Source organism: Cololabis saira, chromosome 11 (genome assembly GCF_033807715.1).
Source record: "Cololabis saira isolate AMF1-May2022 chromosome 11, fColSai1.1, whole genome shotgun sequence".
NCBI lineage: Eukaryota > Metazoa > Chordata > Actinopteri > Beloniformes > Belonidae > Cololabis > Cololabis saira.
Window position 1 is genome coordinate 29,683,810 of NC_084597.1, and position 16,972 is coordinate 29,700,781.

Consider the following 16,972-nt stretch of genomic DNA (forward strand, 5'->3'; position numbering starts at 1 on the left):
GCCACACAAAAATAGTAATGGAACAATTGAGGATTTAACTTGTGAAAAATAAACTAATAAAGACACACACACACAAAAATTAAAAACAAATAAAATCTGTTCAAAAAATAAACTTTAACTCAAGACGTCGTCTTGATGTGTTAAATCAGCAGTTACAGAGACAGCAGTGATTCCTGACCTTATATGCATTTAATTTCCCCGAGGCTCTTCCCCCTATACCGGCGATTATACCCACGTGGGCTTGCTTAATCTGACCGATGGCACATGTTTACTGATTCTGTCATGGGAAGAGTCGTGTTTGCTGCTGTCCTGCCCGGTCAACCACATCTGGACTCCCAGAGGGGGGAAAAAACATTCTCTGATCATCTGGAAGAGAAAAAAAAAACATTTAAAACTGCTTCACATGCAACAAGAAGAAGATTTATACGGATAAGAAAGTGATCGAGCATTTTTTTCTCCCTCCCTACTTGATGCTTGATGCTTAGACACGGCAACAGCTCCGGACCCGCAGCGATGGTTTGACTTTACTCCCTGCGCTCTCGGTCCAGCCCGCGCGCACTGGAGCTGCAACTTCACTAAAATGATGCTCAACTTCTCCCTGCGCTCACTGGTTCAGCTTACAGCTGTTGTAACAGCTCTTACAGGTGAGACCAGTGATTGCTTTAGCTCTAGTAGAAGCCGTTTATTGTTTTCTTTGTTTTTATTGCTTTGAAAGATTAGTTACTGTTGATGCAAAAACAAGGTAGAAAGTGTATAAAGACAACTGGAAGTAGCTGTAATGATTCAGCTGTGTTTACAGGAGAATTGGATGTAGGATCTAGGATTTACCGTAGTGCCCCTTACATTATTTTTTGTTTGAATAATTGTAAATCCATGTTTTTTTTCCTGCATAAACTGCACAAAGATCCACTAAAACATGCAGCTGATGTGAACCTTTAAACGGAAACACTTATTATTATGGCATTTCAAAGAAAATCCCTGATTCACATTGTCTTTATCTGACTGTTTCATAGGGCTCTAAGGTTAGGAATTCATATTTTGTAAGGTTTGGTGTTTTCAACCCATGGCCTCATCTCATTTTCTTATCCCTCTGTCCAAATGAAAGCGACAGCAGGCTCTCCAGTGGGCATCATCTGTGGGATTAAAGAGGCCCGAAGCTGAGGTTGCACAGCTGTTTCTCTGGTTGTTTAAAGATAACCTGCATTTGGGGGCTCTGAAGCAACAGTGAGCGTGCGGTCTCTGTGTGATACTGCTATCATGCAAAAGACTATTGGCTGGGTTTATATCTACGCATGATATCTGTGTGCCCATTTTTAATTCTGCATATGTGTTGCGACTGTATTTCTGTGTCTCTGGGCTCCCACTGCGTGTCTAAGTAATAGAGTTCAGCCTGTGATACCCTATCCTCTTAAAAAACCATGAATATGCATGGCAGCCTTATCTTTTAGTCCAGTCACAGATGTACTGCCCCATGTGTCAGTGAAACTTTCTTGAGGTTCATCCATCATTCCCTACTGCTGTTCAAAATAATTCCAGTTAATTTCTCTTGTAATACAACAAGATTCCTATGGTGAGTCCATCCGGGGCTCACCAAATTCCTATTTGAGTAATACATTGTGATTAGATTAATATACAGCTTCAGCAAGCATTTCCCTGAAAGCGAAAATCTTGATCATCACTAGCCTCCCATTACTGAAACAGAGTTACCTGTGCATGCATCAACTGGAACAAACATTCATTTATGGATTTCGGAAGGCGTCTTGATGTAAAAAATGTCAGTAACCAACAGTGATAGCAATCTGTCTGGAGGAGATTATGACTGCAATAATATATCAGCTAAATTAAAAGCAGCAGATAAGCTTTGGTATTGAGATATCCAGCAATGAATACAAAACAAAAACATTTTACAAATGGATCATATTTGCATTTGTTTTCTTTACATCTGGATTTATGAAGAATGTATGTGACCTAACCATCTATTTTGAAGAAGAAGTTCCTAAGATCATGTTTGTGATCATTAGAATCTATAAGACTTTTTTTCTGAACACTATCCGTTTAATATTAACCTTGACATTTGTTCACATTTTCCCTTTTTATTCAGGAAGAAATCTGATTTACATATAGATGCACTCATGGAATAGGGTTAGAAAATTACTAAAGAATGATATATCATTTCTAAGACCATCGGGGAAGCACAGCTTTTGCTTTGGCCAAGGTCTTTGCACGTAGATGGGATATTTCTCTGAGGTAAAGGAAAAAGGCATATTAACACATTAATTCTGCTGCACTTCAACATGAGGCAGAGCAAATTACCAGGTGCCTTTGGCAGCAGGAAGTGAAATCTGTCACATCCCGCATCTGATTGGGAAAAAAGTCATGTAGCCTACAATTTGCAAGAAAGGCTCAGATGCCACATTTGCCAATTCTGCTATATTGGATTGCATAGGCACGTCAAGAGTGCAAAGTAGACTTTTATTGAGAGACAAGCATTGCAAAGACCTTAGGTGAACAGAATATGATGTAAGTGATGCTTTTATAGTAGCACTGTAGCGCAAAAAATATTGATCTGTAAAATTTACAGTGGTAGAGCCATTTAGGAGTCATATATTTGTGAATGGGTGGTTATTCTGTTTGCAAGTTTCATGTGTGACCCATAAATCACCTGGCTAAATTGCAGATAATGGAACCAGCTTTGTAGTATGGTCTTTGTCTGCTCTTTTCCTGTTATAACGAGTGCCGTTGTTGTCAAAAGCACTGCTTACCTTTTGCGGAATGTAAAATGTCTCTTTAAGTTTTGGAAACAACAAGCTTTTACGTTTGGTTAAAAACCCACCAAGCATGAGTTCCCTTGTTCTTCTCTGTTATCTGCACAGGTACATTAAAATAGCTACCTTTGTTAAATAAAGTAATTTCCTATATAGTACCTCTTCTTGACATCAAACCTTTAAGCAGATGTGGACTAAACATTTGTAGTGCTTGTAGTACACTAACATAGCGATTATAAACCGTCCATCAAAATCACATAACATTTGCAATTTAAGAAGTTAATTGAACCTTGTGCCATCATTTATTTTTGTAAATTCTTCTCTTTCAGTTGCTGACAGTCAAAAACTTGCTGAAGACACAGGGATCTTCTCCAATCCATCCCCTGTTTATCCCATCATTACCTTCCAGGCCCTCAATGCTGATCATGTGATTCTGAGACAGGATGGTCCAGAGCCATCATGGAATTCCACCCTGAAAGTTCAGGCTCAGACTTTTCTCATAACGGGGCCAGGTGCCGGGATTCTCCAGCCAGTTATCAAGGCTTCGTTTGGCCCCCTGGCTGTGGATGCATCCATTCCTTCAGAACTGCTCCTCAGTGGACGCAGAATTCTTGCAGCCATTTTGGTCCGCCAGGTTCGCTCCTCATCCCCTGTTGTCAAGATTCTCTTCCACATGCCCACGGAAAGTAATATTACTCTTGGGCAAGAAGCAACCGGCTCTAAAGGAGATAGTGAGAGGAAAAATAGTGGGACAAAGGCTAAGGACAGAGCTCACTGTGTGACAGCATATGCCTTCTGGGAGACGAAGGAGGTCCGTGGAGCTTGCTTGGTGTCTCCAGGTGGATTCTGCATTGCACAGCTGAAGCCAGAGCCCTCTTGGTTCAATCCTACAAGTAGATCTGGAAGCTCTAGCAGGGAATCTGAAAAAAACGAAGGAATCAAGGGACCCCAGGGGAATGTGGTGGAAGTCTACTTTCAAAGTAGAAGGGACCAGGCAGGCCAATGTGCTCCACAGGATAGCCTGCAGAGAGTCGGAGTAGGAAGAGGGAGAGATTCCGAGGGATCAGGAACTCCCATGAAGCGAATTGGAAGTGTAACCCTGCTCAGAGCTCCACCAGGGAACCCCACCTTCCTTCGGCTGAGGCTTGGAGGTGCTGTGGTGATCCAAACTTCTTCCAAACCTCTGAAGACCATGGACGTAGCAACTTTCTACATTTTTCTGGCTAGTACATCTACCTTGGAAACGTTCACACTTAGGTGAGAGATCTCGTCCTGTTTTCTTTTTTTTACATTTTTAACTTTACTTTTAAAGAAGTTTTATATTTATGCAGTAAGCCATTCCTTGGGTTTGGCCAGTGATGTTGCTGTTCTAACTCATAATATAAATAGTCATCTTTAATTAGAGAAATTCAACATATAATTGATAACATGTTATAATGGACCTTCAGACAAAGCTAGTATAGATGTCTCATATATATTGTACACAAAATTAATGAAGACCTTCACACAGATGAAAACTGACCCATCCTTTACTGTTGCATTTTTTCTGGCTCCTAATGGGGTAGTTCTTTCAAATATGTACACATTTTTGTAGACTTTCAGGGTCAAATTTCTTATATGACTGGGAACAATGAAGAAGCCAAGTATTCAAGGCATGCACCCTCTGTCCAGAAGAAGATGTCATCCTTTTCAGAAACCATAGTAATGGTCTGTGCAGCTGAGCATGCTGAGACAAGCGTTTAAGGAGAATTACATGAAAAATGATTGTTTCTGAAACATGTATAGTGTAAGAAACCAGGCATAGTATATTTGAGCATATCCATGAGGGATAAGCTCCATGCATTTAAACGATTACTTAAGGCACTTAAATATTGATGGGGCTCACCATCAAGGCCAGGCAATAAAATGCATGAGTGCCAAAATGACTTGTGTTGTCTGCCAGTTTCACCGGCCTCATACATTTCTGACATATCTTGTCTGCTTCTGCCTTACTGTTAGGGAGGGAGTTATGGAGAGCACTCTTCCATAAACAGGGAAATAATTGGCAAATGATTCACTGGTTTTCATATCTCAACATCCCACTAACATTTCAACAAGGTTCTGTGGTTATTTGACTTCATAAATAATGCATCTGTTTAATGAAGCAGGAAAACAAATAAGTAATCTTCTTAACTCCTCTGGGTAAAAGTGAAGTCAATATAAAAGCAGCACTGTCACACGGAAAACACAGTTCAATCTGTTTTCAGAATTTCTCTGAGCAGCATTTGATGTGCATCAATGGGCAAAATACATTTTTTCCCCAAATCTCTCATATTAGTAAAATATACAGACTATTTTCTAAAAAAAGTGGGATGCTGAGTAAAATATAAATAGAAACAGAATGTAAAAACTTGAATTATTTAAGCCTTATATTTAAGTGAAAATAGTATAAAGACAACTTAGCAAATGTTGAAACAGAGAAATGTTTTTGGTTTGAGGGAAATGTATAATTACTTAGAACTTTTTACCAACATTGTGATCCAAAGAGGTTTACCTGTGTGTTGTATCACTTTTCCTGAAACGACGCTCTAACTGTTTTTACACACACTTTCCAATCCTGAAATGTTAAATTTGCGAACATAACAGTGAATTTTGTGGAACATTCAGTGAGAATGGATATCGTGGATAAATTAAAATTGACAGGTCACAGAAATCAGCAGTCATTCAATAACATCATCCACCAGTCTAGATTGTGGCAAATGAAACACATATTTGTCATTAATTTCCCTTCAGGGATTGATAAATGTATTTTTTAATAGATTTGTCTTGAATTTAATACTTCTTTTAGACAAAGGGGCCCCTGCTACACTTATTTTCGGTCTGTGAGAGTTTGTCTCCAGCAGAGTCTGAGGTTGGCATTGACTTGCTGAAATAAGCAAGACCTTCCCAGTGGATAAAAAAAGTTTAATGGATGATAACATGGGTATGTTGCTTCAAGACTTACAAATATTATTCAGCATTGTCAGTACTTTCACAAATGGAGAGGTTATTCTGTCCATGTGGGGTAATGAACTTTCATAATAAGGTGGATGCTCGCTTTTGAAACATGTTCTGATAACAAGCAGAGACTGTGCAGTGTTTATTTCCAAAAAATATTTCTAAATTTTCATTCAACAGACAAGAAAACAGCTTTCTTATTTAGTTCAGTCCATAATTGATGATGAGTGCTTGAATGAGAGGGTGGCAGCACAAACTGCACACAGTGATAATGTTTTTTGACTTTTATTGGCATTAGTGAACTATGCAAAAAAATACAAAAATAGGCCCTGTTCCATTAGTCAGGAGGCTCTCAGACTTATACGTTTCTACACCCTCCTAATCAGCCAGGACGTTTTGGAGGAAACACTGTTGCAGAAGTCATAGAAGTCTGAATTTTTTAATATATAATAATATATACATAATAATAATGTAATAATCCGTGTATATATCACGACCACGGATCCCATTGACTTTGCATAGTACTATATCCGTGGTGCTCCCATTAAAACCTCAATAAAACACTGCTAAAACAGCGTTAAAAACGTGCTTTTACAAACTGACAGTAACAAACAGTACCTTGCGCGACAAAAACTCATAATTTAGCCAAAATAACAAAGAATAATATATAAATAATAATAATGTCATAATCCGTGTATATATCACGGCAACGGATCCCATTGACTTTGCATGGTACAATATCCGTGGTGCTCACACGGAATTATACCATTTCCGTGTATATACCACGGAAAATAGTGGTGAGAGGTCGTGGGCATTTCACAGATTTTTTTTAGATCAGGTTGGAGCCAATGCACTCCTTTCTACTATAGAATCAATATATTTGACAATTTTAACAGTAGATTTCAAACACTTAAAAGAGTGGACACTTATACATACTTTTTTAGTGTTAAATATTAACTATCATTGTTAATTTAACACCTGTGACTCTGCAGTGTCTACATCGGGTAGAAGAAATTCCAATTACTTTAAAATGTCACTCTTAAATTGCTCCACTTATGTCAAAGAGGTACCGCCTCCAGCTGCGATTGAGTAACCCTTTTTTAGGATGCTCTTTTTACATGCAAAAACACTTCTGTTGCTAACTATAAGCTAAGAAATGTTTAGCTCTACATAGCATTTACCACCATGTTATTTTTATCCTAGAGGTTTGTGTTTGCAGTCATTACTCTACTTATGGGTTTTGTCTGTAAATAAAGACATCCAAATGATATCCTCTTTATTCTGCACTGAAATCATATAATTTTGCATGCACACTAGGCACACACTAGAGGGACGCCAATAAAGGTTGTATATTAATCCACAAGGCCCATAGTTTACCTATGATTTAAAGCCCTCCTTTTGCTTTTGTCCAATATGAGACTTAACATACACAAACACACACAAATGCAGAGATCCAGTTGGCTGGATATAGCTCAGATTGTATTATAGAAAGTAAGTGAGTAAGATCTGGCAGAGACATGCTGACCCTTCAGTATCTGCTGTTGTTCTGACTATTTGCAGGGATTTGTAGCCCGTTCACCTGAAATTCCCCAATTTGATCATACTGACTATATCACTGAATATCCTTCGGTCAGGTCAGTTATTTCTGTCAGTGTATTTCTGACCCACTGCCACTTTCAGAATGCAATTGAATGAGAAAAGGCAACTGAGTGCAGCACTTAAGTCCAAGTGAAGACTAGCTCTGAGGAGCTTGGCAAAGTGATTGATTCCTCCTGGGAGAAATCCCAGCTTTACTTCGCTCTTTGGCCCAAGACTGAATCCACTCGAGCAGGGTTAGGCCAGATAATCTGCGGTCCTGATTGAAAATGAATCAAAAGGGTAACCCTTCAAGGTTGAGATGATCTGAGCCAACTGCCAGGATTGACAATTTATGTGTGTGTGTGTGTGTGTGTGTGTGTGTGTGTGTGTGTGTGTGTGTGTGTGTGTGTGTGTGTGTGTGTGTGTGTGTGTGTGTGTGTGTGTGTGTGTGTGTGTGTGTGTGTGTGTGTGTGTGTGTGTGTGTGTGTGTGTGTGTGTGTGTATGTGTGGTTTCAGTGACTCAACCTGTTAAACTCACATCCCACTAATAACACTCACCTGAAAGACTAATTTAAGAGCTGTGGACCTGAAGACAAAATAACTGGCTAGTTTTGGTAAAGTAGTATTAAAGAGTTGTTCACTTTAAAAGTTTATGTCCTTTCTGGTCCCCACGTGTGATCATGAACTCTGGGTAGTTGGTGACAAAGACAAAAGAGCAAGTACAGAAGTGGCCGGAATGAGGTTTCCCTGCAGGGAGGCTGGTGTCTGCTTGTGGACAAGAAGCTCAGTGAACCAGGAAGATCCTGGCATTGAATCACTGCTTCACCACATTCAATAGGAAGCCGGAGTGTTTTGCCCCCCTAGGGAGGTTGGTCATCAGGTGCTGCTGTCACTGTGATACTGAGCTGGACACGCAGGAAGAAAATGATATACTGCATGTTGTGAAAAAGAAGCATTCACTTTAGGAACAATCACATTCTAATCATCTTGAAGTGTATTAAAGTCAGCTATATATGAAAAACAGGAGAAATATTTTTTTTCTAAAAAATGCTAAAAATATAGTTTTTATTCTGATACATCTCCTTGAATCTTTTCAATATTTATTTTTTTCAAACACTCATTCAAATTGTAAAAAAAAAAAACATCTGAAGATTTGGCCTCTGGCAGTAAGAGGTTTGATAAAGGTATTGATATTTGCCACAGTGCATGTCTTAATCCAGAACTACAATTGTCTGCTTATTAATTTGCTGCAAAGACTAAAATGCAAGTGTGTATGTTCAAATTCTTGCATATTTGTTTTTTTTAAATAACTGTAATTGTGCACTAATCTCAGTGGTTATTTATTAATCTGACTACATAATTTATGTAATTAACTACACTTCAGAATGTACAATTAGGATATATACTGTATATCATTTCCAATTGTGACTTTCTGTCACATGTTCTTGTGGATGCACTGTTCAGACAGTGGATGCTAAAGTTTTATGAGATGGCAGTAGAACAAGATTCAGAATAGTTATGAGGAAAGTGTTGATCTTCAAATCAATCTTTGATTTGTTTTCAATCAAGATTAGATATTTTGTGACCTTACTCTCTCTGCTGTCACATGGAGAATCCTACAGTTTTAAAGTCTTAATTTTTTCTCATGATCATCATAAACTCTTCCTGACAAATCTTCAAACGCTGAGTGATGCTCCTGAGCTAACACAAGCTGAATTCCCTCTGTTGCACCAATTTGAATCTTTGGCCTAAAAAAAACTATTTGAGAGACACATATATCCCATCTTATGTGTTAAAGTGAATCACCGCATGTTGAACATTGGCAACAAGTATTGGATGTTCTTTCTATCATTTTTTTATTTTACGACTGAATAAAGTGCTCTATGATCCCATCTACTGATATGTTACTGCTCTTGCTGCTCTTGGCTGAGTTTTAGATTTAGAGGACTGTCTGCTCCAATCACATTATTTATAATTAGCACTCTATTGCTCACATCAGAGCTATGTGTCTGAATCAGACATCTAACCGAGGCCCAGTTTACCGAGCTAATAGGAATTTAATACCCCTGCTGATTCTCAGCTGGCGAGCAGCCTGTGACACATCTGTCTGAGTGTGACCCACCTCGTTTGACACATCATGAACAACCAAACACACAAATGAATGCAGGCAACACACTTGTGTTGAAAAATAAAGTGTGCATAATGTCATGCTTAGGTACTTTGTATTAAGTGCATTTACCACCTTTGTCTATGTTTTTACTGCAGGGCAGCAGTGAAAGCAGGGCTTTCCTTCAGTGCAGCTCGGCCCAGTGACTCAACACTGTGGGATATTTTGGTGGAGCCTGGCAGAGGAGCCAATCCCAACACTGTCACTGTTGTCTGCCGCAGGAAGGCAGAGGTCACTGCAAAAAGGTTAGTGCTCCATGTGCAGAACATTCCTCACACTTATTTGTTATCTACCATTATTTCTTCAGTCCCTTTGAGACATACACTACTTTCTACTTACCTTGGAGCAACTAAGCATTGACATGTTTAGTTGCTCCAAGGTAAGTAGACAATAATGCATGACGCACCTGGGCCCTCAGATGCCTTTTTGCTATATATTTTTGTAACTGACATAGTCGGACCAAATATGTCCATTGCACCAGTGTGAGCTGCTGCAGTCCTATTAACAGACAGACAGTCACATTCATTTGGCACATGATTATGTCTTTGGAACCAAGCAGTTTATGCTATTAAATAAATAAATGTAATTCTGTCCCAACTTCCTAGCTGCAATGTTGTATTTTTCCCATTCCAAATGAATGACAATAAATGTTTAAACATGCTTGAGCTGTGGCCCTAGCTCCTGCCTCTAAGAACAAGCATCACTTCATCTGTAACAAAAAGATACTGTGTGCCTGTCAAGGTTTGAGGCAGGGAGGAGCTAACCAAGGGCATCCTATTGTGAAGGACTTAAATACATCGTGCTGACAGTTTCTCTTTGTTAGATAGCACCAGACTGCTTCATGACTGACTCTTGACCCTTTGGTCAAAGTAAGCTTGATAAAATAACTTATAAATAACCTTGGGGTTTCCTGATCTCAATCATTCAGATTCCCACAACAATTGTGAGTTTGCTATTTTGATGGAATAAACTTCAGGTTGCTTTGAGAAGCCTGTTTCTCCAGAAAGACTCAGTGGTGTATTAATACCAAGCGAAAAGCAAATATTTGCTTTGTGTTATTTTCAGGTTTACAGCTGCGTGAGTGTTTTTGGAAGTGAGCTTATTTCTATAGATACTACAGTATGTGCCTTAGTAATGTTTATTTCCAGCTTTTCCAAGAGCTTCTTTCTGAGAGCCAGATAACTACTGCCTTGTAATAAGGAAATATTTGTACCCTTGAAATATTATCATTATACTGTTATAACTATACTGGTAAACTTCACATGTGTGGTCAGTTTCAAACTTGCTTTAAATTATACATTTGCTTGAATGTTTTGGAATAGCAAAAAAACACTTGCAAGACTAATGGAATCATTTACCCTACCAAAAACTGACCAGATCTAGACATTCGTGTATCAACAAGTTTGACTTGCATACATACTTACACTACTACCAATTAACTGCTCCGGACCGTGCAAGCTAGCCAGATGACTTAAGAAGCTCATTTTAAGTATTTCCAATTCTTGGTCGGTAGCAACAAACGCAGAAGAAACTCTCTCTCAATGTCACTGGATCAAGGAGAAACAGGAGAAATAAAGCACGTAGCATTGGCAGAGCAACAAGGAGAAAAGTAGTGACTGAATGGAAAAATTAATATTTTTTGCTTTATTATTATTCTCAAAAAAGGGACAACATTTATTGATAGACATTAGCATGTAAATTTAGAAGTCAAAATTTGAAGCGGGCCATAATCACTCATGCAAGAGTGTTCTCGTCTGTTCTCGTCATAGGACAATGTTGATCAAGTGTTTTGATCCACTTCAAATGTTGACTACTGGTCGAGGGACCACAAGATGTTATTGCACAGAATGTAAAGAGATAGAATACTGTATAGTGCTTCCTGCTCACCGATTGTATTACACTCTGCCAATAGCACACAATTGCACATGCAGGTTTGTAAACTAAACTGAACAAAATTCACATACATAAGTGTATCATACAGCCTATAGCACCAAGTCAGGATACATTAAATCTCAAAGTTGTGATCACAGTAGCCGATAGCCATGTCATAAGGTCTTTAGTAAATGAAGCAAGAGTTGGAAGTTCACTTGTTGCACTTGGTTTCGAGTTCTAGGTTTGAGGTGCTTGAAAAGACAATGTAGACTGACGCAATGTACTTTTTCTAAAGTACAGTCACCTGTGCTGTGGGGTAGGAAAAACAGTGAATTATTAAGGCCCGAGCACTGAGAGTGCGAAGGCCCTATTGTCTCTGTAGGAATTTTTCTTGTTTTTCTCGTTTTTCTTCCGACGAAATGAGGGCCTTTTTGCCCCCCTAAACATGCCCCAAAAGTCACCATATTTTGTACGCAAGCCAGGCCTGGAGAAAAATTTGATATTTAATGGTTTGCATTAATGGGCGTGGCCTAATGGCTCAACAGCGGCCCCTAGAAAACTTCGTGCCTCAAGCCCCACAATACAGTTTGACGTACATGCACGGAAATTGGTACACACCTGCATATGTCGCAACTTAATTTCTTCGGCCGCTTCTTTGCCCGAACCGTAATGTGAACCCAGGTGTGTTATATATCAAAATGTGCGTCTCCATCCTGCGACGACGGGCATTACTTTTCTCAGTCAAAAGCGTTACCGTGGCAACGATAGACGCCAAAAAGCGCGCCCCCCTTCATCTGATTGGTCCATATTTGATAGTTCCTACTTTCTGCCATAACTTTTGAATGGTTTGACATAAAGACATGTGGGTGGTGTCATCAGACTCGGTTTTGAGTCCTTGAACATAATTGGTGCAAATTAGCCCTGGCCCTTCTTCTGATTGGTCGATATTTGATAGTCCCTATTTTCTGCCATAACTTTTGAATGGTTTGACATAAAGAGTCGTGGCTGGTGTCATCGGACTCGGTTTAGAGTACTTGACCTTCATTGGCATGAATTAGCCCCGCCCCTTCTTCTGATTGGTAGATATTTCATAGATCCTATTTTCTGCCATAACTTTTGAATGGTATGACATAGCCTACAGAGTCGTGGGGGGTGTCATCGGACTCGGTTTTGACTCCTTCCCCTTAATTGGTGCAAATTAGCTCCGCCCCTTCTTCTGATTGGTCGATATTTGATAGTCCCTATTTTCTGGCATAACTTTTGATTGGTTTGACATAAAGAGTCATGGGTGGTGTCACCTGACTCGGTTTTGAGCCCTTGACCTTAATTGATGAAAATTGCACGCGCGAGGGCCCGTTCATCGCTGCTTGCAGCTTTAATTGTTATTGATTTTTGCAGTAAATTGAACCACTGTGTTCTTAGCAATTATGCAACAATCTTGGTTGTTTCAAATTGTGTCTTCTGTCTGAGTCAGAGCATACAGCTCGCCCCCGCCGTGTTGTGATTGGCTCGGTACATTCAGTACGGGGGGAAATGTACCAAATAGGGATAAGCTATATCTATTGAGCAAATACAGTATATTATTAGTCAACATAGGTGGAAAATTGTCATTTTTATCTGCACAATAAACAAATGAATCCCAATAAATAGCACTGTTAAATAAATTAATCAATTTAATTGCTAGCTGGTGGGTAGCATGTTTCAAAAAGAGGTAATTTCCCACTCATTACATCATTCCCTGCTCCCTACTCGCAGGACCAAAGCCAGGCCCTGTGTCTGGAAATGAGCACTAACAGCACAACAGTGAAGCTAACACACTTGTCTATTTTGTTTCCCTCAATGGCAATGGATGGCAACAGTGCTGCTTTTTGCAAAACACACACTTTTTGCAAAACAGAACTGGTCATTTATTTCACCTGACAGTATGGTGGCTAAGTTGTTAGCACTGTTTACATGTTCTCCCTGTGCTCGGTTGGGTTCTCTCCAGATACTTCCTTCCGCAGTCCAAAAACATGTATGTCTAGGTTGATTAACAATTCTGAATTGCCTGTAGATGTGTGTGAGCGTGAATGGTTGTCTCTGTGCGGTTGAGGAAGGGCATCAGGCCAAATCAATGTGCGGACGATGATCCGCTATGCGGATCCCTCTTCTCGGGGGATTAATACGAAATGGCTGACAATGGGTCATATAGCCTACATAGACTGTATATAACATTGGAACTGCAACGACACTTAGTTCCGCATAAGCCTCAATCCGGAACCGAGATGGTTGGTGCTCAGTCGCATATCTCACCTGAAAGGTCATCCCTGTGAAGCTGGATTAAAAAGATTTGTTGCATCAGCTATCAGCGCTAATGCTAAAACAATAACATGGAGTGTCAGTTAAAAAAATGCTGAAGCCATAAGAGACAAAGTTATGGCATTCAGAGTGACGTACTGATTATTTCATACGTTTTATTGAGAAAGAGCTTTATTTTATTTATGTTTTTATTTTATTTTTTATTTTGGTTGAAATATTCTAATGCACTTATTATACGTTTGAAAAACGTTTAAATTAAATGATTTAACTATGTCTAATCCTCAATGCATTAAAAGTTGAATTGCTATAATTCTTTGTTAGTCATAAAATACTTGAATAAGAATTTAGCTATTTGCAAATAAACCGCTCATAGTTCTGTTGTTCAATCCTTTTCTTGAGAGATGCACATTTAATTTTTGTTGGTTGACTTGACATATTTATGCATTTGATTTTCTGAATTCAATGTAAAATGTTTAGATTATGAGCATCTTTTGCTGTTGTTTTTTGTTTTCACAGTAACTGACCATAGGGCTCTACTTTAGGGTTTATAAAGTGTATTGTGCTGGGTGCATGCACAATTACTGTGTGCAATCACAATAAATGTAGTAAACTGTTTCAACCTCTTGACTTTGTTTTACACATCCCACGTGTATCCAAAAGTTGTTTATCGTTAATGAAGTATAGTGTCTTTCTCACAAAAAAAGAAATGATCCTTTGAATATTCAGGACTGTTGTTTGCTCTAACAGTTTGGCCAGAGCTACTAAATATCTATCGTTCATCACTGCAACTTACCGTATATTTTTTATTCTCCTGGGTGCATCAAAGCCTGAATGAATTAATTGAATTGACATACCAGTAGTTAGAACACAGAAGTCCATCTAAACAAACAGTACAACAAAATTACAAAATCCTGTGAAACACATCTTTACTGAATTACTCCCAAACAAACCACTTCATGCAAACCAGTGAAGCTGTTTGCAGGATGGTAATTATACAGAAAATAACGCTCCAAAAAGTATGGCTTTGTTAGCAGGTAATCAACTAAATCAACTAGGCTGAAGTAATGGTTTACTAGTGGTGTGGCTTTGGCTCATGTATAGTAACCCAGCTCAGGACCAGTAATTGTTGCCAGATTTGGTCAGATTACGAGTATGAAAATTTGGGCTAATTTCAGTTGGAAATATCACACTGAGCTAAATATGCACCTAAAACACACCATGTATACCGAATATAACTTATTACTTACCATCAGCCTTGAATATGAGCCATGCCCACATGGGATAATAATGATCCACTCATTCTTGACTAATTTATGGTTATTTGTGGAGTGTGTGACATTTTTAAAACCAGTCTTTAGAAAGCACCTCTCCAGCGTCAGTAAAGCAGTCCATCTCCTGATCCAATCTAGAAACAACCCTTTAATCCTCTGTCCATGGATTTTTTTTCATATCCAGTTCTTACCAAACATACTTTACATAAACTACTGCCATAAATACACCCCTTTACAGAGTAAGACAACCAATGAATTAAACAAAAAAGAAAAAAGTATAAAGAAGAAACAATTTTAGATAAATTCAAGCTGTTTACTTATTTTCCAATTGTGTTACTACGGGATATACATTAATGATTACTGATTAATTGTATTGTAGCTCAAGTTGTCAACCAAGGTGACTTTTATTTTTAGGGGTTATTAATTTTGGGTTTTACTCCCCCTGGAAAGATACATGAAAAATGACAGCAGCCACAGTGAATTAATTTAACTGCTGTTTTTCTGCTTCTTTAATGGATGAATATTAATTTCATAGCACTTCCTCTACCCGTTTTGCCTGATCCACCGAAGCTGATTACATCAGTCAGGCCTGCTGCTGATGCTAGTGGCACACAGGCCGTCACCTCTGCCAGGCAACCTCCAGGCCACACAGATGCACGCCGACAGCCGCCCATCCGCCCACTCGACCATCCGACCCACATATCCGTAATCATCCATAATCACGGCTACGTTATCCAGGCTTAGGAGCTTGCACGTTCAGAAGTACAGATTAGGAAGTAGAGATATTCTAAGTCAAGTCTGTTTTACTCAGTTTTCACCAGGGGTCACATGGGCAAACATGAGACAACCAAGCGTAAGTGCTAACAAACAGAGAACTATTCTATATTTGTCTCTCTTTTTCTGTCTCACACACACACACACACCCACACACAAACATTGCCACCTCTGTACTCTGAGGTGATGGTAGATGGATTTCCAGGAAATATGGGCATTAAGCCTTTCAGTATTCTTCTGTCTCTCTCAGGCTCAACCTCGCATTATTTTCAGTGTGAATCATTTAAATCCAGTTAAATCTGTATGATTTACAGGGATATGCAGGACGATGAGACCAATTTTAAAGTATGCATTTTTTACACAGCGTTTTCTTTTTTTTTTATGATAAACATCAACTTAGACGCTTTAGCCATCTCAAATATGTCAACTTTAGTATTTTTTACTTTACATTTAAGAAAATAGTGACATATGAGATTTTCATCCATTCAGACTATTTTATATAATGATTTTAACCCTTATATCTTCATAAATTGAATAATAGCATAAACTGTAATCAGAGTTATCACAGTAGAATATTTGTTTGTTTATATCCCTCTTCTTAATTTAGATCATTTAAGACAATTTAACATGTTGATGAGGAGCATAACAAACCTTTGAAACCCCCCTAGAACACCATGGAAAATGTTTCTGTTAGTGAGGGAAAGAACATCCATACTTTCTTATTTGTGGTGGCTATTTTAATTTCCTGTGTGCAATAATTCTAATCCTCTGATACGTAACATTATCTTGTTTTTTTCTAGCATTGTTTGGCTGCTCAAACCATGATATTTTCCTAAAAACTTGACTTAAATGGTCTTGTTGTTTAAGCTACCGGTAATTGAAATGGAAAAAAAATAAAACAAAATCTCAGATGTTAGGTTGAATGTGCATCCATCAGCCAGTGAGGACCCAAAACTGCAGATGCTTCTCTTGGTGTGTTTCCATTGTAAAAACAGCATTTCATTGTCACTTCTTAAAGTTTCCAGCCTTAATTCTTCTTAAAAAAAAAAATCCTTTTTTGTCCCTATTTCAAATTTCTCCCCCTGAAAGGGAAGTTGTTGCTGCCACTGTATGTCAGTTGTTTCTGTAAGGTTGCACGACTCTGCTACGTATATACCTGTGAAGACCTTCATGTTGCTCAGCAAACTGTTGCTTTCTGAGAGTAAAGAGCCGTTTTCTAAATCCCAATTTGATAGTCTTAACTGAATTGTCGCTCATTTCAAAACAGATCT

The 16,972-nt window shown here is 38.7% G+C and overlaps 1 protein-coding gene across 2 annotated transcripts in view; it reads left to right on the plus strand.

Moving 5' to 3' along the window:
* Positions 1 to 278: 278 nt before the first annotated feature.
* si:dkey-1d7.3 (transmembrane protein 132D) overlaps positions 279 to 16,972 on the plus strand; it is a 50,839-nt gene continuing 34,145 nt past the window's right edge. For both annotated transcript variants that reach the window (XM_061734328.1, XM_061734329.1), the window contains exons 1-3: positions 279 to 644; positions 3,095 to 4,022; positions 9,585 to 9,731. In XM_061734328.1, coding sequence (XP_061590312.1) covers positions 581 to 644; positions 3,095 to 4,022; positions 9,585 to 9,731 — 1,139 coding nt within the window. In that variant the 5' untranslated portion in view covers positions 279 to 580. The remainder of the gene's footprint in view (positions 645 to 3,094; positions 4,023 to 9,584; positions 9,732 to 16,972) is intronic.